Consider the following 24,331-nt stretch of genomic DNA (forward strand, 5'->3'; position numbering starts at 1 on the left):
TTTGAATTGGAAGAGACCAATTCCTTTACACACATCCTAAAATTGTAGTAAGTATAAACATTGTTTACATTGGTTGCCCGTCCCCCCAGCTAAACCAAATATAATCCCAAATTCAAAACTATGTGAAAAAGTAGTGTAGGTGTAGTAGTAAAGTGCGGACGACGACGAGGGTAAAGCAAAGAGGGCCCAAACAACGCTAACAATGAACAACTATCTCTGGATCATGGAAGGAAACAACTTTGTTCTTCGTCCATGTCAAAGACAGTGGCAACACCAATGAGTTAGATCCGACTTATTTAAATCTCATCTAGATGATCAATTCCTTTACATCCTTAATAATCTCTAAAAGAATGTGATTTGAATTTGAAGAGACCAATTCCTTTACATCCTAAAATTAAGTATAAACATTGTTTACATTGGTTCCTCGTCGCCCCCAACTAAACCAAATATAACCCCAAATTCAAAACTATGTGAAAAAAGTAGCGTTGTAGTAGATTACATGAGCTAGGATATACGTATACAAAACATACACGTCGCTGAATCTTGGTCACGTCTCCGAGCCTCCGGTACGTGATAACACGTAATTAACTACAGGTAACCGGAGTCCGGCGACGTGCTAAACACCGGCTTGTCCTTGTCGACGACGGTGGCGACCACGGTGGCGCTGCTGCTCTTCCGGCGCGGCTTGGCCTCCGCGAGCATGGTCACCACGTCGCGCATGGTCGGCCTGTCCTTGGGGGACTTGGCCGTGCACAGCACCGCGATCCGCAGCACCAGCAGCATCTCCTCCCGGACGTGGTCGACGCGCCCCCCGACGCCGGCGTCGAGCAGCTCCTCCACGCCGGTGTTGGTGCGCAGCCGCTCCCTGATCCACCCGACGATGTCGATGTTGCTCTCGCCGTACTCCGGCTCGATGGGCCGCCGCCCCGTCAGCAGCTCCATGAGCACCACTCCGAAGCTGTAGATGTCGCTCTTCTGGTCCACCTTCAGCGTGTACCCGTACTCCGGCGCGATGTAGCCGTAGGAGCCGGCGACGACGGAGACGGTCTCGTTGGGCCGCGCCATGACGCGGGCCAGCCCGAAGTCGGCGATCTTGGCCTCCATGTTGGGGTCCAGGAGCACGTTGCTGGACTTGACGTCGCGGTGGATCACCGCCGGCCGGCAGTCGTGGTGCAGGTAGGCGAGCCCGGCGGCAACGCCCGCCGCCACGTTGTACCGGGACACCCAGTCCACCAGCTGCTTCCCCTTCCCTCGCCCGTGCAGCGCCTCCCACAGGCTGCCGTTCACCATGTACTCGTACAGCACCATCGTGTCGACGTCGTTGCTCACGTACCCCAGCATGCGCACCACGTTCCGGTGTCGGAGCCGGCCGAGGAGCTTTACCTCCGCGGCAAACTCGCCTCCGGCCGCCGACTCCACGTCCACCGTGCCCTCCTGATCGGGGCATCCCGCCGCGCGCCACAGCTTCTTCACAGCGACCACGGCGTGGTGGCGCGGCATCTCGGCGCGGTACACCACCCCCATGCCGCCCATGCCGACGATGTTGTCCTCCTTGATGCAGGCGAGTACCTCTGCGCTGGTGAAGCTCAGCCGCTGGAATGCCGTGAGTCGCCACGGCCACGAGCCGCTCCCGTCTTCGTCCACGTTATCGTCGCAGCATCCATGGACGTACCATCGCTGGTACAGCAGCTTTCCAAGGAAGACAACACCACATGCCAGGAGCGCGATCGAGATGCCGATCGCCCACCCGGCGGCAATGTGCTTTACGTGCGAACGCCGGAGGCCCGAGGCTTCCGACGACGAAGCTCGCAGAGCGTTGGCTGAGCACGCTGGCAGGACGCCGCCGCAGAGGCCCGGGTTCCCGGCAAGGTCGTCAGGGTTAATTGTCCTCAGCAGCCCCGTTGCCGGCACGGGACCGGTGAGGTTGTTGTACGCCACGCTGAGCATCTCGAGCGCCGGCGAGCTGCCGAAGTTGCTCGGTATCTCGCCGGAGAGGAAGTTGTTGGAGAGATCGAGGATGGACAATGTCGGCATCATGGCGACTGCCCCGGGGATTTGGCCGGTGAAGCGGTTGCCTCGAAGGCTCAGCGATACGAGCCGCTGGCACGACGCGAGGCTGGTGGGTATCGCGCCGGAAAGCCGGTTGCTCGATAGGTCGAGGGCGGAGAGTGACCGGCAATCGCCGAGCTCATCAGGCACACCCCCGATCAGCTCGTTGTCCGCGGCGGCGAACGTCTGCAGCGTCGGGATGGAGAGAATGTTCGATGGCAGCGCCGACCGCAGCTGGTTGTGCGAGAGGTCGATGAAGGAGAGCGACGTCGAGAGCGCCAGGTCTTCTGGGATCTCGCCGGAGAGCTCGTTGCCCGCGAGCTCCAGGCGCTGCAGATGCGGCAGCCGCCCGAGCCCTGCCGGCACTGTGCCGTTAAGCCGATTGTTGTGCGCGCGCACACGGACCAGCGACGAGCACTTGGTGAGGCTCGCCGGGATCGGGCCCGTGAAGACATTGTTGAACAATATCAGCTTGGTCAGGTTGCCGCTGTCGCAGAGGCCGGCAGGCACCGGCCCGGATAGCGCGTTTGTCGAGACGTCCAGCCACTGCAGAGGCTGCGCGGCACCGAGCGACGGCGGCAGAGGGCCGGTGAGGGAGTTGTTCCACAGCTCCAGCACCTCCAGCTTGGGGAGCTCGCCGACGCCCGCCGGGACGCCGCCCTTGAGCCGGTTGCACATGAGGTTGAGCAGCTGCAGGTTGGTGAGCTGCGCCAGCTCTGGCGGGATCGCGCCGGTGAGCGCGTTGTCGGAGAGGTCGAGCATGACGAGGGACGACAGGTGGCCAAGCTCCTTGGGTATCTTGCCGCCGATGTTGTTCTTGTAAAGGAACACCGTGTCGAGCTCCTGCAGCCGGCCGAGCTCAGGCGGGATGGGGCCTTCCAGGCCGCCGATCGCCATGTCAAGGTACTGGAGGTTCTTGAGCTTGCCAATGGCTGCCGGGATCGGGCCGGTGAACTCGTTGTAGCCGATGATGATCTGCTCCAATGCCGTGAGCTCGAATAGCTCAACCGGGAGAGCGCCGTTGAGGTTGTTGCCCGAGAGCCCCAAGAACTTGAGCTTCTGGAGCTTGCCGTAGCTCTTGGGGATCGTGCCGGAGAAGAAGCCGCCCCTGACGTCGAGCGTCTCGAGCTCGGTGGCATTGCCGATGTCGGCCGGGAGCGGGCCGACGAAGTTATTGCCCGACGCATTGAAGTTAGTCAGTGAGGCACACGCGCCGAGGCCAGCAGGGAACCGGCCGGTGAAGCCGTTGTCACTGACGTCGAACTCCCGGAGCGTCGGGATTGACACCAGCGCCACGGGCAGGTCGCCGACGAACGCGTTGCTCTGAAGGACGATCGAGGTGAGGGCGGTGAGGCCGAGGACGTCGTCTGTGATGGTGCCGCTCAGGTTCATGCCGGCGAGGTTGAGGCCGGTGACCGCGCCCCGGGCGCCGCAGCTCACGCCCTTCCAGCCGCAATGCGGCGCAGAGCCCCACCCGCGGAGCTCCCCCAGCGGGTCCACGAGCGAGGCCCTGATGGCCAGCAGCGCCGCGGCCTCGTCGCCGGCGGCATTGGACACCGCGACGCAGCACAGGAGCGACAAGGAGAAGGACAGGGAGAAGAAGAACCGCGCAGTGCTACTCAGCCCAGTAGCACTCGCCGCCATGCTCGGCTCTCCTCTGCTCCCCTTCTCCTCCTCCACTCCTTGGCGCCGCTCAGCTGGTCTCTGCGACGGATGATCACTTAGCTACGTCCTAGTTGCGGGCTTCCATTGATTGCCTTGGTTTGAAGCAATAGAGAAATGGAGGGAAACTCCCAGGAAAGTATATAAGCGAGTGTGTCTATGATTAGGATGGGATTAGGCCATTAGTTTAAGCGCCATGATAACGAATAATGTACTCCTTTTTTGACATGAATAATTTAGCATTACTTGGTAGCATAGCATTGGTGATGCTACCAGCTAGTGTGTGTTGGTGGGTGCATGTGTTGCAGTGTTAGGTATACACATGGCCAGTGATTAGTGAGCTCATTAGGTAGCTAGCACAAGAACAGCTCGGCATGAGAGTGTAAAGGTTGGGAGGCGGCATGGACATGGGCTGGAAAATGCTCTTGGAATTATTGGGGGATTGGGGAGACATGGCCCATGTGGTGAAGGGGAATGTGGGGAGAAGAAGGCTTTGGTTATTGGAGAGAGGATTTTGTCTTGATGGTTTAAACTAAGCTCAGCTGCAATCATTTCTTGACACACAGAACATGGCGGCCTAAGCCCTAAGATGGATGGGGTTGATTCCCTATTGATTTCTATGTGTTAATTAGTGTGGACAGACTTGTTTTTGCAGTTAAGAAAGGTTATTGTACTGAAGGGGGGATTATGGTAAATGCATATGGAATAATGGAAACACCTACTTGTCCTGCACTAGATGAACATACTGAATTTCCAGCAAATATGATTAGTGTTAAACATGACAGATGGCCTCCTTTTGCCATAAAGTTTGTTCTTAAAAGAGAAAGGGTTTTACAAGCTGAAAAGAAATCATGAACAATCTTGAGCTCATTAATGATTCAGTACAGTTTGGGACTGTTATGTTGAGTGTCATTCTGAACAATCTGAAGTTTACTAGAGTTGACATGCATGGTTAGCAACAGGATTACTTTAGTTGCCAGGTACTAAAAGAGAGGTTAGAGGAAGAGTAGCAAGCGTGCTGTTGGGGGGTCTTAAACAACTATTGGTTCTGAAACTAATCCAACCTTGCAGGTTACAAGGGAGCTTTTGTCAGTGATCCCTGACAGAGGCAAATCTACATGGACTGTAAGATTCTGTTCCAGGTTTGATAGATAGCTCATATTTTAGTGCCTAATACCAGGAGTAAAAAGTTACATAAGACTACTTTATCCCTCTGATTTCATTAGTCTTGACTCAGGAAGAATCTTATGCTTAGTGTCTGAACAATAATCCATTGTAAGCACTTAAGCAGTGCTTTACATTTTGAGTTAGTAAATGTGCCCTTTATCGAAGATGCTTCTGGATACTGAGAAGAAAATTCCTAATAAATGCACCATAGCAAAATAAAGAGCGGCCAACATTTACAAAGAACTCTGTTGGTCTGCTTCTGTTGGTATGTGATATTTGAACCGTTAAATTTCTTTTAGATTGCAGCACTGTTATCTTTTCCATAAAAAGATAGGGATGTAAACAGTGAAGGAACATGCATATGGATTTTGTTGTTGGACATGACATTTTTATAGGGGTGGAAAAGCGTATACACAACTTGGCCAGGGCACATTATTCCCAACACATGGAAGCCATATTCTTCTCCTTGATTAAGATTCCTGATGACAATCATGCTTTATCTTCCTGTAGCTGCACATTGATGGTACGACATTGTCAAATGCAAGATAATACTTTTTTAAAGTAATGCACTGTTCATTTGGGAAACATTTTTTTTACATCGCTTGCTTTAGAAAAAAAAAGGTGAGAACATCTACTTTAAAATGACTGAAGAAGAAGAAGAAGCACAATCTACTTCAATTATGCCAAACAAAGTTCAGACTTCTGGGAAGCTTGATGAATATGAAGGGCGACTCGGGGAAACCTAGCCGCCGGCAGCTCGCCGCCCCTACTCTGCATCGCTGTCGCCGGAGGGCCGACCGGAGAAGCCGCGCCGGGCCCTGGGATGGCGGCGGCGGGGCTGTTCCCCTTCCCTTGCCCACCTGCCCTCTGGCCCGCCACGCCCCCAGTTCCGTTCCTGGCGGCACCGGCAACCCACAGTGGGATGATGATCTTCCTGTAGCGCGCCGGCCGAGAATGTGGCTGCGTGCGAACCTTCTTCATCCTTCACCCACCTTGCAGGGGCTGCTTCGACCCTACGGCCAAGGACCCGCGCCCCCTTCCTGCGTCCATGGCCAGCTGATGTGGCTTCGGATCCGGCGCAGCCCAGGAGCTGCGCTATTTCCGGCTCCTATGGCTCGCTGACTCCTTGGCATCTCCGCACCCAACACCCTGCGGTGCCCTTGGTTGGCCGTCCATCCTGGTGCATCCTTGGGTCCGACTCGCTCTGGGAGCTGCGTCCCCTTCCAGCTCCTTTGGCCCGTTGGTGCCCCTGCTGCTCCGGTCCTAGTGGCCTGGATCTGCACTCCCTTCCAGATCCCGGCTTGTCCGGGGCTCCGGTCACCGTCGCATTGACATTGCATCCCATTTCGCTCAGCCACGCAACCTTGTCCTCCTCCAAAGCTCGCACGTCCGGCGATGACCGGTGCCTTCTTTGGCATTGGACGTGGCTCTCCTTCATGTAGTCGCAGTTCCAGCCTATGCTTGACTTCCTCTTCTCCGACTTGTGCTTCGACGGCATGGGATTGCTCAGAATTTGGATGGGAAGAAATCCCTGCATCTTGTGCTGGCAGCGGCGACACTCGTGGGTGTCGTTCCCTTCTTGGAGGCGCTGTTTTGGCCATTATCTCTGCCCCTCTTCGAGCATCAGGGGAAACCCTAGGTCCGGTTTTCCGGATCGGACGACGACGGTGTCTTGGTGTCGTTCTCCTTCGTGAAGGCGTTGTCTTGTTTGCTCGCGGCGTCCTTGATGCTGTCTTTGGAGATGTCGGTCGTCTAGTTGTTGGTTGGATTGCTTCTTCGGTTGGAGAGTTTAGCTGTGTTTTTTTATGTTTGGGTCGAGTTCCTCATGTCTCTGTGTTTCGTGCACCATGTTCACGCCTCTTGCGTCCGTGTCATGTGTTGTACCATCTTCTGTACCCATTCTTTTTTTTTGCGGTGCCTTCTATCAATGAAACGATACGCAAATTTTGCATATTCGCGAAAAAAAAGTGAATGTGTACATCCCCCCGTACCCGCACAGGAATCACTTCCTCAGACTTAAGATCATTAATTATAACTCCTAGAAATGCCAGTCATAACTCATAACTACTTCTAATATAAGAGCGTTTAGATCACTACTTTACGGAGGGAATACATAATAATCATCATCAAATAGATATGCTTCCTTTTGCCTGTGTGTATAGATCGTCTAGGGCAGCTAATAATCATCTCTCTTCTTCTTCTTTTTTGCGGGGGAGCTAATAATCATCTCAACTGTGTGTACACATTCATTGGCAGGTTCTTACATATATGTTCCACAATCTTTATGATGATACGCAACAATCCTGTTTGGTTTATATGGTTCATGTCACTGGATGATCTGTCCTGGAAAGTTCCCACTCTTGGAAGCTGTCATGACCAAGCACTGGGTGTAATTAAATTACTTTTTTTTGCGGGTGTAATTAAATTACTGGTTGGTAGTGACGAGGCAAAGCTACTAAGCTAGCCCCCAAACAAGTCCAGGAACGTCAATCAACACCATCTCCTCTACCTTTCTTTTGTACAAACTTGAAAACTCACAGCATCGAGCAATCCAAACAGACAAAACTAATCACTGCATCATGCAGAGGCCAGGAGCGTTCCTTTTACTTCTTGAAAATCTCCTCCACACCGTCACAGTTGGTCACAGAGTTCTCCTTTCAGTCTGTGAGAGAAGTACGTAGCTATTTGTTTCAGTGGCAATACTATCCTGTGGCTCAGGGGAACATCCAGGTTATAAACAACCTGAAAAGTACAGGCAGCAACAGGACCCTTGTCCTCCCACCTTATAAAAAGTCAGCCCAACCGACTCAACTGTTTCTACCATTATTTATCAAGTGTCCTTTTCTTATGTAAGAAATTAAAAAAAGGAGTGTACTGTACTGCCCTAATAGAAAACTAGTCCTCTCTATGTGTGTAGCTCAATGGCACAACAAATAGCATGATCCCCAGCGTAGCTCCAATCACTCGACCTGGGGAGGCTGGGCCCCTTTCTTCAGAACCTTCCCATGTTAGAGCTGGAGATGGGCGACGAATTATTGGGCCCACCGGGTTGGCATACTACGTGATACGCCGATGGATCCCCTGCACATGCCTGCCATGTTGCAGCATTTGCACTGCCAAATGCTAGTGGATCATAATACAGCGCGTTGTGGTTAGTAGAGAAGATAATTCGGTGGGGAGATAGTGTGTCATGTTGCATTTGATTTTGCAGTGCCCGCCTTAAGTTAGGTAAAATTCAGTGCATTTTTTTTTCGAAACGGAAGCAAAAGATTTGCCTCATCCATTAAATAAGAGGAGAATAGAGTTTAGAGTTTTTACAAGCGCCCTTGCAACACGGCATGGCAATTACTCTCGTACAACAAAACACCCTAGTTTCTTAGCACCTGCCGTAACTCATAATTTTGCCTCAAGCATGATATTTTGGCTATTATAGATAGAGAAAAGGTGTGATATGCGCGATAGCTCGAGTCGATGGTTAGTGATAAATCCAGAGAAATTTTATAATAAATTCAGAATAAACGCGGGCATCAGAACTTAAACTCTGGTGGGTTATGATACCACTGTCTTCCTAACCATACAATCACATGTTGGTTTCACGCTCTTTTCTCTTTTAGTTGATCATGCATTGTTTTATTTTCTTTCTGTTTTTCCTTTGCAGCCTTTGTATCGAACATTTTCTTTGGGGTGACCTTAGTATCAGACATTGTGAATTTTTTAAGAAAATTTGGTGGGGGAGCTCTCTTTATTAAAAAAAAAATCAGGCCAAACCGCCTCGAAAGTGCCATTTTCGGCCATCTACCCTTTTTTGTTATAGAATCTCGATAGAACATAGGACAAATTGGATAAATTCACACTGTTTATTTAGCTTAGGCAGAGGGGGGCTGGCTCAGGTGGGATGGCAAAATGTTTTCTCCGGCTCAACGGTACGAAGAAGGGGCAGACCGGCAGACGGAGGAGGCAAGAAGGTGGCCATGCATGCAAGCGTCCCACCCAACCGCAATCATGCATGCATTGCAGAGGGGAGGACGCGGCCACACCAACTGCAACTGCATGCGGTGCGATTAGCTGCCTCGATCGCTTCCAAGTTCCAACTCGGTTGCCGCCCACATGACGCACACATGGCCTCGCTGCCTAGCAAGCCACCGTTTCAAACCGAGAGAAATCCTAATACTATATGATCTACAAAAATGAACATGACCTTGGCCTTGGCCTCTCTCTGTATGTAGTACTCCCTCTATTCGAAATTACTTGTCTCGGAAATAGATGTATCTAGAACTAAAATATGTCTAGATACATCAATTTCTGCGACAAGTAATTCCGAATGGAGGGAGTACTTGCTTCTCTTCTCTTTGATCTCCGTTTTGCTAATTGGTGGCCATGTGGAGTGAAGTATGCGTGCATGCATGCATGCAGCTTCCGAAAGAAATTCTTTCAGCCAGGAATTATTTGGGCATTCTGTGGCACTTCTTGACAGATAATAGATGTAGTATGTAGTACTACGCGCTTTTTTCGTATATATTCTCGTTTGATTATTGGAGAGAAGGGGCCAGTAGCACAAATCAAGGGCCCTGTTTGGATACTCTAACACAGCTAGAGTTAGAGTTATTTTCTAACCCACTCTAACCCAAATAAGCACCTCTCCACCGGGATAGTTGGGTTAGATGGAACTAACCCACTCTAACTCTCCCTGTTTGGATATTTTTGGGTTATTTGAGCCTCCAACTAACCCAAACTAGCTCTAACTCCATGATCCAAACAGGGCCAAGGATGCATACGTGATACGTTGGTGTACGTACGTACTCCTGGCACCACCAACAGCCTACCTGCATGTGCTGCATTACTTGGCGCGTTGTTCAAATATTTTGAGTGTGTGCCTGACTAGAGAGATCGGACGCTTTTGCAGTTGGGTGCAATCTCTTGTTTTGTTTGGCTCGTTGGTGTATCAGGTTGGTTCAGGAGAATATTTATGTTTTTTTTAACATCAGTACAGACTTAAGCGCTCATATATACGCGCATATATTCACCCCTATGAGCACACACACGCACACTCTATCTCTATGAGCATCTCCGAAAGACTGAGCTGACATGTTATCTTAAAATTTACGAAGTCGCCGTAAGCGTCTCGTCATCGACGGGAATGTCTCCTCCCACTAAAAATGCATCGCCAATTTTTTTGAAATAAATCCAGAAATAATGCGAGCTTCAGGACTTGAACTCTGGTGGACTGAAGATAAGTGGTGAAATTAATGGTTACCTAGCTGGACGTGCACTTGGGCGTTGCATGCCCAATTGCGTTGGTAATTGTGTGCTTTGCTGCGCCCAGAATATCATGTTTTTTCAGTAATTTGTGGTAGCCGTACAAAGAGCAATTTTGACCAATTTGTCATGAACGTGACACATAGCCAATCGTATGAGCACCCGTCAGTTCCAAAGCAACCAAACATATAAGAGCTATAACATCAAGAAGTATGTAATTAGCGATCAACCTGTGGTTGGATGGTTAGAAGGACAATGGTATTCTTAGCCCACCAGAGTTAAGTCCTATACTTGACATTGATGCTTGCATTATTTCTGAATTTATTGCAGGCTTACGGCGATATTCGTTCAGTGGGAGAAGACTTTTCCATCGACTGTGAGACGCCTGTAGTGACTTTGTAAAATCTCAAGGTGTTATGCTAGCTCGGTTTTTTGGAGGTGCTCATGAGGATAGAGTGTACGTTTTCGGATTGATGATTGCCTTGAAAATACCTACCCAAAGAGCATGTGTTGAAACAATTTTCTTTGCCTTACCATGAAAAAGCACAGTTAGGTCATCTGGTTAATTACAAAAAATTATCAAACTCACCTCCCATAGCAATCAACAAAACATTGTGCCCTGTTAAAGCAAAACAATCATCATTTCTCATTAATTTGCACACCTTTTGTGCAAGAATCTAGAATCTACAGAGACCAGAAAAGATACCTTGCATGGTGCACCTCCTGTAGATTGTATAAAATGGGACATTGAGATCGGTGGTAATGAGATAGTACTGTGTCATCCTCATATCGTTAAAGTGTAGTGGTATGATCTCCCAAAATGTAAATCTGGTTTATTAGCATGAATCAGTTAGTGCTTAATCAAGATGGGATAAATTAATGCCTATTTTGTTTTCTTCTAGGCTTGTTCGGGTTTAAATAAAAATAGGTACCTTCGTTTATGTTTATGTGAAAAGTATCCCAATTACCTCTATCAATCGGAAACTCCACATACATATATATTCTATTTAGTAAAAGAGAAGCTAGTTATGTATGCACTAACTGACAATGGTTCATAAATATATCAAAATCAATTAAATTTGTGCATAAATTATCAGAGATATGTCAAAGTTATGTAAATCATGGCTTGAAGAGAACCATACACCGTAAAACTTCAGAGGTGCGTAAATCATTTCTTGAATATTAAATATGAACTAGAAATACTTGATAGTGTATATATAATCCAAGGCATAGAGGAGAGGAGGCAGTGACAAGGCTTACCAACATTATATCCTCCATGGTTACCTGAAAGTTCAGGAATTGATATCTAGAATTATTGTTGAGAAAAAATGGGTCAATGACCATCACCATGTTGGGGAACGTTGCAGAAAACAAAATTTTTCCTACTCGTTTCACCAAGATCCATCTAGGAGTTCATCTAGCAACGAGTGATTAGATGCATCTACGTACCTTGTAGATCGCGAGCGGAAGCGTTCAAAGAACGGGGATGATGTAGTCGAACACGACGTGATTCAAATCACCGATGATCAAGCACCGAACGGACGGTGCCTCCGCGTTCAACACACGTACGGAACGGATGACGTCTCCTCCTTTCTTGATCCAGCAAGGGGGGAAGAGAGGTTGATGAAGATCCAGCAGCACGACGGCGTGGTGGTGGATGCAGGGCGTCACAGTAGCAGGGCTTCGCCTATACTACGAGAGAGAGACGTAACGGGGAGAGAGGAAGCACCAAAGGCTGAGGTATGAAATCCCTCCTCTCCCCCACTATATATAGGAGGACCAAGGGGGGTGGTGCGCCAGCCCAGGAGATCTAATCTCCTTGGTGCGGCGGCCAGGGGAGGTTTCCCTCCCCCCCAAGGCACCTCGGGGTGCCTTCCACCACTTGGACTCCTCCGTGGTGGAAACCCTAGGCATGGGCCTAGTAGGGCTGGTGCCCTTGGCCCATGAAGGCCAAGGCGCACCCCCTACAGCCCATGTGGCCCCCCGGGACAGGTGGCCCCACCCGGTGGGCCCCCGGGACCCCTCCGGTGGTCCCGGTACAATACCGATAACCCCGAAACTTGTCCCGATGGCCGAAACAGCACTTCCTATATATAATTCTTTACCTCCGGACCATTCCGGAACTCCTCGTGACGTCCGGGATCTCATCCGGGACTCCGAACAACATTCGGGTTACTGCATATTCATATCTTCATAACCCTAGCGTCACCGAACCTTAAGTGTGTAGACCCTACGGGTTCGGGAGACAAGCAGACATGACCGAGACGACTCTCCGGTCAATAACCAACAGCGGGATCTGGATAACCATGATGGCTCCCACATGCTCCACGATGATCTCATCGGATGAACCACGATGTCGAGGATTAATCAACCCCGTATACAATTCCCTTTGTCAATCGGTATGTTACTTGCCCGAGACTCGATCGTCGGTATCCCAATACCTTGTTCAGTCTCGTTACCGGCAAGTCACTTTACTCGTACCGTAATGCATGATCCCGTGATCAACCACTTGGTCACCTTGAGCTCATAATGATGATGCATTACCGAGTGGGCCCAGTGATACCTCTCCGTTATCCAGAGTGACAAATCCCAGTCTCGATCCGTGTCAACCCAACAGACACTTTCGGAGATACCTGTAATGCACCTTTATAGTCACCCAGTTACGTTGTGAAGTTTGATACACCCAAAGCACTCCTACGGTATCCGGGAGTTACACGATCTCATGGTCAAAGGAAAAGATACTTGACATTGGAAAAGCTCTAGCAAACGAACTACACGATCTTTGTACTATGCTTAGGATTGGGTCTTGTCCATCACATCATTCTCCTAATGATGTGACCCCGTTATCAATGACATCCAATGTCCATAGCCAGGAAATCATGACTATCTGTTGATCAACGAGCTAGTCAACTAGAGGCTTACTAGGGACATATTATGGTCTATGTATTCACACGTGTATTACGATTTCCGGATAATACAGTTATAGCATGAATAAAGACAATTATCATGAACAAAGAAATATAATAATAATAATGCTTTTATTATTGCCTCTAGGGCATATTTCCAACACACCAACGGAACAAAGAACTCCAATGGCAATAGTCAACACCATCATAACAAAGGATCTAGATTCGTTCTTCAACCACACTTATGATTGGTTACTCCAGAACCAAATCTATGAAACATGGGGAAAACTCATATGGCCAGAGGAAAGCAAGTTATGGAGCTCCCTATGAACTATCCACGAGGTCCTACGGGCTACATCTGTACATGGAAGGACTTTCATTATAATGTAATGGATCACCGACGATTGAGAATACACATGCCAATGACGATCCCATCGAAGAGGTGTTTCTAGGAAGATATGGGAGCATGAGAGGGGGGGGTCTGCTCGTGGGGAGCATTGCCCTCCTCCTTCTGTGCAACCATGCCATTGCCAACGACTAAATCGGGACAGTGATTTAGTAGCCACGCCTCACCGTGTTACAACACCCACTGCCGCCCCCATCAGTAATGGCACCAAAGGTGGAGAGGGAGTTGAAGAGGCATGGGAGGCCTCATGGAGTGGCTCCACGGAGGTCTAACGAGCAGCAAGAGGTGACATCGGTTACCATTGGACCACCATGCTGGCCAATTGAGATGCAGGTAGGGCTTGATGCCGAGGCATGTGCCGGGACAGAAGGTAGAGGGATTAGCAGTCAACCGATAGAGGAGAGCAAGGCAGGGCCGAGCCGGTGAATAACAACGCCAAATAGTTTTGAGGCGGCCGGAATCGCAAACGACAATGGCTATTTCACGCGAGAGAGAAATGGAGGTCACTAGCGAGCATGCGACTATGTGTGTGTTTAGGAGAGAGAGAGAGAGAGAGAGAGAGAGAGATATTTTCACATGATACATGCAACCCATACAAACCCAGAACAAACAATCAACAAACTAGTGACCAAAGGTCGCAGAGACCTTCTAGTGAGTACTTCAAGAGTTGGGAAGCCAAACGAGCGCTCATACGTGCCCCATGTGGGTCGGCCCAACGACACGAGCAGCTCACTCACCCCCTCCATTGATCGTTGAATTTCTCTAAAAAAAGTTCACAGACTTGATAAAGTTCACAAATTTGGAATATAGTCATGAAATTTAAAAAAACATGAATTTAAATTTGTTTTCATGATTTTGAAAACATGAATTATAAACATTCACACATTTGTAAACTTTTCATGAATTTTAAAAAGTTTGTGGATATGAAAAAAATCATGAATTTGAAAAGGATCACTCTTTATGATTCTTCTTAAAAAACCACGAGTTTGAAAAAATATGTTCTGGATAAACCATGAGAAAACCACCCTAGAAAAAGCTTGTGGAGTCGTCCTTCATAAAGTTCACAAAACAGCTGGAAAAAACCATACATGGACCAGACCTATAGTTAGGCAAATCCTATATGTCGCCTTAAGCCCCAAATTTAGAACATTTAGCAAACCGGCGCCCACTCTCCACTCCACTAGTTCCTATATTGGCCGGCCCAATTAGTTTTCTCTTATCTCTTATCTCTTTTCTCTTTTTCTTTTTATTTTCAATTTTCCTTTTTATTTTCTCATTTTATATGATTCTTACAAATGCATGGAATTTTCCAAATACGATGACCCTTTTTCAAATTTGTGAATGTTTTTTTTAAATTCATGAACTTTTCTCGAAATTGGCGATTTTTTTTCTAAATTCTTGATCTTTTTTCAAAATTGATAAACTTTTTAAAATTTTGTGAACTTATTTTTAAAATCGATGAACTTTTATCAGATTTGTGAACTTTCTTTTGAGAAATTGAGTAGGTTTTCTCAATTTTATTCATTTTTCCGAAAATTCAACGATCAACCCTTTTGACTTGTCAACCAGTCAATGGTTGACCGGTTGAACTAGGTGACCGAGGGCGAGCGAGCGAGGCTTTTTTGGTGAGCCGGTAAACTGCTCTTTTGATGTTAGCTGCGCCGGCCGATAGCTCATGCGCGTGGACGTTAGCTGAGGTTGCTGGCGCCACAAACGCCATATAGGAGTTTCCGCATGATGTTCATGAAATCATTAATTGAGGAGTACTTTTTTCAAAGATCACTCACACCTTCTCATATTGTGACAAGTGGCGCATAACGCGTCACTTGTCGCAACCTGTGAATTTTCCTTTTTTTCGTAGATTCATTTATTTAAAACATTTTATCTCTTAAACCGTGTGTTCAAATCTCGAATTATTTTCGCCGTTGGATTCCTCACATTGAGATCTTCAAAACTAGATCCTATATTGATATCTTTTGACAAACTTTTTTTCACTAAAAAAACCAGAGGGAAAAGCTGAACCAGAAGCACGGTTTTTCCCCTTTCCGAAAGATGCACGTCCGTGCTTCTCGCGAAAGCATAATCGTGTCTCTCGCGGAAGCAAATCACGCCTCTCACGGAAGGAAAAACAGAAAAAGTTTTTTTCGTTTCCGAAAGACACAATCGTGCCTCTCGCGAAAGCACAACAATGCCTCTTGCAGAAGCAAAACCGTACCTCTCGCGAAAGAAAAAAAACTTAAAAAACACTTTTTTGGTTTCCGAGAGGCACCGCCTCTCATAGAAGAAAAAAAACAAAAAACACGTTTTTTCCGTTTGTGAGAGACACGGCCGAGCCTCTCGCGAAAGCACAACCGTGCCTCTCACGAAAACAAAACCGTGCTTCTCGCGGTAGGTAAAAAAGAACAGAAAACACATATTTCCCTTTCTAGCTGTGCCTCTCGCGAAAACAAAACCGTGCCTCTCGCGGAAGCAAACCGTGCTTTTCGCGGAAGAAAAAAAACACGTTTTTACGCGCAATTTTTTATTTTTGATATTATTTTTTGCTCCAAAAGCTAAGAAAGACCGATAGAAAACAAAAGGTTGAAAAACCCAGAAAAAACTGTTTAAAAAGCAACAAACGTGTGGTAGAAAATAAAAAAAAATCGGAGTGAGCGCCGAGAGCGCGACATGTGACGGCGGCTGAGAGCGCGTCAAGTGGCGCACTCTCAGCCCACCCGCAAGTGATTGTTGCGAGGCTCTCAAAGGAGCGCTCGTCAACTAGTTGCTCCCATGAATCCATGGTGCGGATGAGAAAAAAAGAAAATAGATAACTGGGCTGAGCACAAAGTCCAACGAAGGGTGTGCTCCATGTTGCTGCACAAATACACGTAGCTTAAGGCGCTTATGGTGAGGGAAGCCGCGTGTCAATCTGGCCCAAGCGTGGGAGGCCACAACCTTGTTTTTTTTTTTGCTTTTGCTTATACTTCCAATTATTCTAAATAAATATATTATGAGAAAAACTTTAGATAAATTTGAAAAAAATGTTAACCAAGCATTTGAGATATGTTAAATGTCTACAGAGAAAATGTTTCTCATGTATACAAAAGAATATACAACGTGTCTGAAAAAGGGTGATCACGTATTTAAAATATATTTAATCAAGAATATGAAAACAATGTTAAATAAGAGTTGAAAAATGTTAAATGTATATGGAGAAAAAGGCTAACCATGTATTAAAAAAATTAGTCTTGTATTTGAAAAATATTATCAAACATTTGAAAAATGTTGATGTTTATTGAAAGAATTTGACCATGTATTCAAAAACTTTTAATATTGTATTTAAAAATGTTAATCAAGCATTTGAAAAATGTTAAATGTGTATAGAAAAAATGTTACCATATATTAAAAAATATTAATCTTGTATTTAAAAAAATAAATTTGTATTATAAAAATGTATTAGATATATACCGGAAATGTGCAATGTGTATAGAAAAAGTAGATATAAAATATAACTTTTCAAAAACGTTAATCATGTATTTCAAAATGCTAAACGTGTATATAAAAAATATTTCTGATGTATATGAATTTTTTTGAATGTGTACTAAAAAATGTTAACATTTGTTCAACAAAAAAAAGAAGCACAACGAAAACAAGAAAGAAAATGAAAAAAAAGGAAGAAACCAATGCAAGAGAATGAAAATAGTGAAAACTGTGAAATAAACAAACAAAGACAAAAAAACCGATGAAAAACGAAAAAGAAACAAATAAATGAAGAAAAAAGGAAAGAAAATAAAAAAAATCAGTGAAAACCGAGAAAGAAACAAAGAAAACAAAAAAAGACGGGAAAAATAGTGAAAACAGAGGAAGAACGAAGAAAAACAATGAATAAACAAAGAAAAACCAAAAAAAAAAATCCCGCTCTTTTCCCTCAAGTTGGCCGCGTCTTCTATTTTACCATGAAATCAGACAAATGCTTCAATGGCTAGCAGCGCTACTCAACACCGAGGAGACTTGATATCGATCCCTCGGTGCTCCCTTTTTCTCTGCTTTTCTTGTTTTAGTTGTGCATTAGTGGGTGGCCGACCCATTACTGCGGATGCTCCAGGAGAGAGCTTCTTTCATTTTGCTATAAGCGGTATATAGTTCTGGTGACTACGCATAATTCACTGGACTGGTTCAGTAGGCGGCCCACCAATCTTTTTCTCTGCTTTTCTTGTTTTAGTTGTGCATTAGTGGGTGGCCGACCCATTACTGCGGATGCTCCAGGAGAGAGCTTCTTTCATTTTGCTATAAGCGGTATATAGTTCTGGTGACTACGCATAATTCACTGGACTGGTTCAGTAGGCGGCCCACCAATCTTTTTCTCTGCTTTTCTTGTTTTAGTTGTGCATTAGTGGGTGGCCGACCCATTACTGCGGATGCTCCAGGAGAGAGCTTCTTTCATTTTGCTATAAGCGGTATATAGTTCTGGTGACTACGCATAATTCACTGGACTGGTTCAGTAGGCGGCCCACCAATCTTGAGCGCTAATATATGGGGAGAATTAATCAACGGATACCCCTTGCGGGAGCCCCCCAAGGGTCACTTTGGTGGGTCATGAGCTCTCAGCCACCGCCATGTGTCGCATATTGAGTGCTCCCTTTGGATTTTTTTTTAATTTTTCGATACAGGTTTTGGGGGGGGGTTTCCCCTTTTTCGGCTCTTAGTTCTCTCCCAGTTTTTCCTAGGTTTTGGAGAAAAAATTTTAACGAAAAAACACCTTTTTTCTTCCGTGGAAGCACAAAATTTTTTGTTGTGAAGGCAGAGATTTGCTTCCGCATGAAAAAGGTAAAAAAATTGTATTTTATTTTCTTACACGGGAGGCACACATCTGCTTTTGGACGAGACAAAGTTGTGCCTCTTGAAAAAGGAAAAAAACATGTTCTTTCTGCTTCTATGGGAGGCACATATTTTCTTCTCTGAGAGGCGCTGCTATGCCTCTCAGAAGAGGGAGAAATGTGTTTTTGTTTCTCTTTCACACAGGAGGCACAAATTTACTTCTCCTGGAGTCACATATTTACTTCCGCGAGAGGCACAATTGTCTCTCGAAACAAAAAAAAACACGTGTTTTTCTTGCTTCCGTAAGAAGCACATATATGCTTCTCATGAAGGCACATATTATTTCTATGTGAGGCACAACTGTGCCTCCCAATAAAGAAAGAAAGTAAAAAAAAAATATGCTCTCAGCTTTTTTTTGCTGTCTATTCTAGAACTAAAGGATTCGTTGAAATCTATTGACATGAGATCTACTTTGAATGATCTCGACGCGAGAATTCAATAGAGAAAACGGTTCAGGATTTGGATGCATGGTTTAAGAGATAAAATATTAAAAAAAATAGAAAACTCCCAGGTTGCTATGACACACATGCTCAACCCAAGGTGGGAATAATCATTGCAAAGGGTACCCTTGATTAGTGAAATGGTAATATGTGCCTAGGTAAACACAAACACTATTCAAAAGCACTAAGCGCAAAACAACAACAACATGGTAAGCAACTGTGCAGTGCGGAGCCCAACGGGGATAAACAAAAACACGGTGTATATAATCGGCCTGATAGTTACAACACCATCCATCATCATTCCTTTGCACTGATCCTCGGGAGCTCCACGAGGTGAAATCATGGCACTGGCAGTGCAAAAAGGAGCACCAAGCTACCCGGTCTTCCGCCCCCATCATTGAGCTCATTGAGTCGCCCTGCGTTGCCATGTGAGGTCGCTATCTAGCTTCTTGATCCGCGCACCCCGTGCTTCTTGGCCTCCACCTTGAGCGACTTGAGGTACTTGACGGCCTCGTCGAGGGCGGCGGGCGTGTCCATCCGGTCGCCGCCGGGGATGATCCCCTTGAGCGTCTTCATCATCTTCTTCATCCGGTTTTTCTTCCTCTCGCCACCTCCGCCGCCACTCGGGCTGACGCTCACCACGTACCCGGGGGAGCACGTGGAGTCCGGCGAGCCCTCACCGTGGCTCCCTGAAGTGCGACCCGTGCTCAGCACGTCATCCTCCTCCTCGGAGCTCATCAGCGCGTCGATCTCGCCGCTGTCCTCCTTCTGCCGGATCGAGCATTCGCCGCCGCCGTAGTAGGTGCCCTTGCCGTGATCGTAGCCACCGTTGTTGCCGTGCTGGTCATAGCCCCCGGAGGAACCGAAGTTGTTGGGCAGCGACGGGTTGTACATGACCCTGCTCCGGTCGTAGGTCTGATCAAAGATGACGTAGTTCTTGGGGCAGGCATCCGACGGCTGGAACTCGAGCCCGGTGAGCGGCGCCGGGAAATCGTGCTGCCTCCGACCGGCGAGCGGGTCCTCATAGGCAGCCGGCGCCGGTGCCGGCGTGGGGTACCGGTCGTTGGTGTAGTACGCTCCGCCGTTGCCGTACCCGGTCATGTCATAGCCGGCACCGTAGCCGTAGCCGCCGTACCCGTAGCCTGGACCTCCCTGCATCACTTCACTGCTGCGAGCTGCTCAACTCCTAGAGATGTTTATGGGTTTTGTGGGGAATTCGAGAAAAATGGTGTTGATTTCGACTGAAGTATTCGGCCTGCAAGTGGTAGGCACGAGCAAACAATCAGATAGAAGTTAAAAGAAAAGAAGTGCAAGCATCAGTGTAATGGAACTGCGATGTACTATGATACATTATCAAGTGTGAGAGCAGAGCGAAACGAGGACTGGAAAGGAAGTGCATACATGCCAGAACAGGACATGAGTACACTACTGCCCCCTCCGCTTCACTATTAGAATACGTTTTGGATATCTTATTAATATAAACTACATAGTACTCCCTCCTTCCCAAAATTTTAGGAGAGGGAGTACATATTAAAATAAGTGAATAAACACATTAAAAACACGTCATATACATCTTATTTAAAATAGTTAGAACATCTTATAGTGAACGGAGGGAGTAGCATATAACCCTCGGCAAAAGGAAAAGGTATTAAAGTGCAATATGTGATTAAGAGTACAAAGTAATTAATGATGCAACATTTAAATCATATACAGCCCGCGTAAGTTAGGCTTTACAATTTAAAAATGATTCCTCATGAGAGACATGTTTTGAAATAGCAGATGTTGAGTGACTTGGCTAAGCATAAACATATTATCAATTGTATGAGGGGTAACGATTTAGACTTTGTGGTCATTTCGAAATCCACTAGACGTGTTTTTTAGAAACATGTCCTAGACCATCTTTCATGTGGTTCCGGCTATGTCTGGCATGTCTTACCTGCATATGGACGATCGAGTGGAATTTTACTTGGCTTCCATTCTTGATGTACGCTTGCGCTGTTTCAAAGGGAGTACCACATCAAATTTCACCTTTAGAACAAGTATGACACCTTCTTATGGGGCTTAGTTGTTGTGTATGGTGTTGCTCAGGAGGAGTTTAAGGAACCGGTCAATATTTGTAGTGATAACCATAATCCATGTTAATTTGTGGGAATTTTAATATCTTCATTATCACCGAGGAAAGAATAAAGACCATTTTGACAATTGGTGACCTTTTCAGTTCAATGATGTCATTAGCAATTTGGATTTGATAGAGATCGACATATCGAGCCATCAGGTCACCTGGGCAAATCGTCGTGTTGATTCTACTTATGAGAAGCTTGAACGTGTCCTGGCTACCACTAATTGGAATTTTAAGTTTCCCCTTGTATTGGTCTGGGCGCTAGAACGCATCAAGTCGTTGTCGGATCATGCTCCACTTCCAATAGACTTTGTTCCGCCATTTTGTCAAGCCGCAACCATAAGTTTAAGTTCAAGTCTGATGGCTCATCAGAGAGGGCTTTCCGAGTTGATCAAGAAAGTGTTGGATATGCAGTCTAGGGGAAGGATGCACATTCAACAGTATAACTATTAGATAACCGCAATACGGCGTTTCCTACATGGATGGGCGACACACATTGCTGGTTTATATGAAAAAAAAATCTTAGGTTGTCCTTGATCAATATTGAACTTAAGACAATTAAATGAGCATAACACTCATCTTTTCCGCGAGAAGGAGATCATATCGTAAACGCTCTAAGGCACAATTCATGGTTCATGGTGACACTAACACACAATACATTCATGTGATTGTCGTCACGCTTCAATGTAGGGTGGTTGCAGCTCGGTGGCAGGCGCGACATTGCATTGCATCGCGCGTGGTCCACTGGTGGTGGTCAGTGGATGGGCCCAAGGGTGGGGCGGCTATCGGCCGTCAAATGCTGCCTCGGGCACCGTATGCGGTTGCGTAGCGTGAGTGGTTGCTCAATTGAGGCGGCTCAACATTGACGGACATCATGCACCGTGGTGGCGCAATGTCGAGTCGTCCAAGATGCATGGTTATTGTGACTCGGTTGAAGACTGGGCGCCATTGATTTGGGGTTTGGTGAGTGCTAGGTGAAAGCATCGCACCGACTTCGGTAGATTCCAATGACGTTGTTTCCCTCCTTGGAGGCATCGTCATGGGGGTGGGGCTCCTTCACCTCTCATGTCGTTTGGGTCTCAAACTTCTCCAGATAAAAATCCATGTTTTGGCTTCGGCCGGAGCAGGCGTCCGTGGCGTACCCGTCGGTTCTCCCATGGATGTGTTGCCTTAGAGGTCCGGTCTTCTATTTGGCGGCAGTGTCCTGTGTGTGTTTTGTAGCTTCAGCGTCGCATAGGTAGGTCTGTGGCCCCGAGGCTGGTGCGTAAGCCGGAGCGGCAACTCTAGTGTGGGTTTATTGACTATTCACTCTAATCGTTTGGATGGCAGAGTCGTCAACTCGGCTGGTACGCAGCCTTGGAGCCGGCGTGTGTGTGTTTCATGTAAGGCGGGGCGGCGGCTTCAAGTCGTGTTGTAGGATGCCGACTCTGGTCATTGGGTGGCAAAGTCGTACACTCATTTTGTATGCAGCCTCCGGACAGGGTGAGTGTGCATGTGTCGTATTTGTTTTCGGTAAGTTTTTCTTATTAATTGTCAATTCACTTCTTCTATATGGAAAGACAGATGTCCTATGTTTGCTTGATTATTTTTCCCACACGGAATCAAGAAAAATAGGAAAAGATAGTGGCTACAAGAACCGGATGAACTAGAGAGGGCACGGTTATGCGAAATTACAGGTGACAAATGGCCTTATGGATTAGTTTAATTTTTGTGCCGTTTATCTTTGAGCTGGAATTTCTTGTGCCTTTGGATCTATATAACTCATCGTTAACTTGAATTTACCACAGTATTACTACTTATTTTAGCTACGCATGTCAAGTTGTTTTGCAAACAAGCAAAGAACACGATCCCCTGTGCTGCTGCTGCTAGCTGCAACTCCCATCTTTTGACCAACACAAATGCAAAACAAAAGGGCACTACTGTAGCGCACACTTGAAAACGCCGTCTCTTTCTCTTTTGACCACTCACAAGCAACTTTGTCAACACGCCCGTGGACGTCGAGTTCCGTCCAAAATGTGGGTCCTGCTCACCACTTTACCGTCTGCATGCAACAGCATTACGGCTGGCATTTCCTTTCCTACATGCTACTCAAGTTTTTTTTCTTTTTATAAAAAACATTGGCGAAGGGCTTCGAACTTTCATTGACAGATTCAGAAGAAGAGAATTATATCCAACTAATTTGCCGAAAACCTATGCCGATAGACAAGAAAGCTGCTTATCAAGAACTATACAAGATAGTTTCGCAAAAAAAAGAAGAAAAAACTATACAAGATAAGATGATGCATGGTTCCCGCTCCCACTAGCAAATAGTACAAGCAGGAGATTGATGCTCGAAGGCTAGGAACACGAAGAATTAATCTGAAAGTAAGTAGTGGAACATTGTGCAAGCAGCTTACTAGTTTTCTGGCGCGGAGGATCTGTCCTCACTCGGCAAACTTGCATCAACAATCCGTAGTAGTACGCGAGGCGCCACTTCTCATAACGATCACAGGAAGAACACCCACGGCATCCTGCTCTGCATCACACGGAAATAACAACACAGGGGCTTCAGGCACTGCGCGCGCTCAAGCGGCGAGATGGATGTAATGGCGATGCTGTGTGGTGTGGTTACCATACCAGTCGACGACGAGGAAGCAGACGATGTATGATCTCTCGAGAAGAATTTGCTTGCGGACGATGAGCAAGCAGAGGAGATTGGAGGAGAGCAGGGGACAGACAGGGAAGAGAGAGGCGATGAAATCTGCTGGACAGAGCGGATGGATGGATGGGCAGCACGGGGAGGGTTTTATACAGCGGATGAACCCAGCAGCGGACGGCGTTGGATGCTGGGATTGGGCGGGTGTGCGATTCTTTTATGCCTGCACTGCACTGCTTTTGAGTAGATGCATGCAGACAGAGGGGCTGGATGGAGGATGCGAGCAGCGCAGTCATGGAGACGAATGAATGAATGGGGCGGGGGGTGAGGGGAGGGGGGGAACGTGCGCACTCGATGGGTTCGTGCTCTCCCCGCCCGTGGGTGCGCGCGCGTGCCGCTTGCCCACCGCGCCCAAAGCCCTCCAGGCGCCCCGCGACACACGGCGCCCCTTGTTTACTCGCGCGCGCGCGGGCCCATCCGGGGCCCGTGGCCCGCATGTCGGCGCGGCAGGGGCGGCTGGGCAGCGGTGCGTGGGGGTCGACGGAGGTGGAGGTGGGCATCGTGGCAGAGCATTCCAGCTCAACCCAGGCCCGAGCGAGCACGCACGCACGCACGCACGCACGCCCCCGCAGTGCGTCTGGGCGAGGGAACCATGAGTATGGTACGTGCGGCAACGCGTGGGAGGCCGGCACCCGGCGGCGGAGGGGACGCTGCATTGCTGCTGCTGCCCGTCGGATACGATACGATACGATGCGCGTGCCCGCCGAGGACATCGATCGATTGCTGCTGCTGCTGGTCTAGGGGCGGACGACGGTAGGGTAGGCGCCGGGGCGG

General features: G+C 47.4%; 2 protein-coding genes across 6 annotated transcripts; both read right to left on the reverse strand.

Annotated features, from left to right (window-relative positions):
• Window positions 1-343: 343 nt before the first annotated feature.
• On the reverse strand, window positions 344-3,807 carry LOC125552906 (MDIS1-interacting receptor like kinase 1-like). The gene has a single exon (XM_048716624.1). The coding sequence runs from the start codon at window positions 3,691-3,693 to the stop codon at window positions 589-591; it is 3,105 nt and encodes a 1,034-aa protein (XP_048572581.1). The 5' UTR covers window positions 3,694-3,807; the 3' UTR covers window positions 344-588.
• Window positions 3,808-18,846: 15,039 nt separating this feature from the next.
• LOC125552907 (transcription factor bHLH144-like) lies at window positions 18,847-23,816 on the reverse strand. Of its 5 annotated transcripts, XM_048716627.1 has the most exons (4): window positions 23,479-23,816; window positions 23,259-23,377; window positions 20,680-20,738; window positions 18,847-19,998 (listed from the first exon to the last, which is right to left on the reverse strand). In XM_048716627.1, exon 4 carries the CDS (start codon window positions 19,899-19,901, stop codon window positions 19,185-19,187), a length of 717 nt encoding a protein of 238 aa, XP_048572584.1. In that variant the 5' UTR covers window positions 19,902-19,998; window positions 20,680-20,738; window positions 23,259-23,377; window positions 23,479-23,816; the 3' UTR covers window positions 18,847-19,184. The 5 variants fall into 5 exon arrangements, with proteins under 5 accessions (XP_048572584.1, XP_048572583.1, XP_048572582.1 ...); XM_048716626.1 differs by lacking the exon at window positions 20,680-20,738 and having other exon boundaries at window positions 23,259-23,372; window positions 23,479-23,815; XM_048716625.1 differs by lacking the exon at window positions 20,680-20,738 and having other exon boundaries at window positions 23,479-23,815.
• Window positions 23,817-24,331: the final 515 nt, after the last annotated feature.

The sequence above is a fragment of the Triticum urartu genome, chromosome 4, assembly GCF_003073215.2.
Source record: "Triticum urartu cultivar G1812 chromosome 4, Tu2.1, whole genome shotgun sequence".
Lineage (NCBI taxonomy): Eukaryota > Viridiplantae > Streptophyta > Magnoliopsida > Poales > Poaceae > Triticum > Triticum urartu.

Coding starts and splice junctions, on each gene's coding strand:
- LOC125552906 (XM_048716624.1), bottom strand. CDS start 3,693: ATGGCGGCGAGTGCTACTGGGCTGAGTAGCACTGCGCGGTTCTTCTTC.
- LOC125552907 (XM_048716627.1), bottom strand. CDS start 19,901: ATGCAGGGAGGTCCAGGCTACGGGTACGGCGGCTACGGCTACGGTGCC.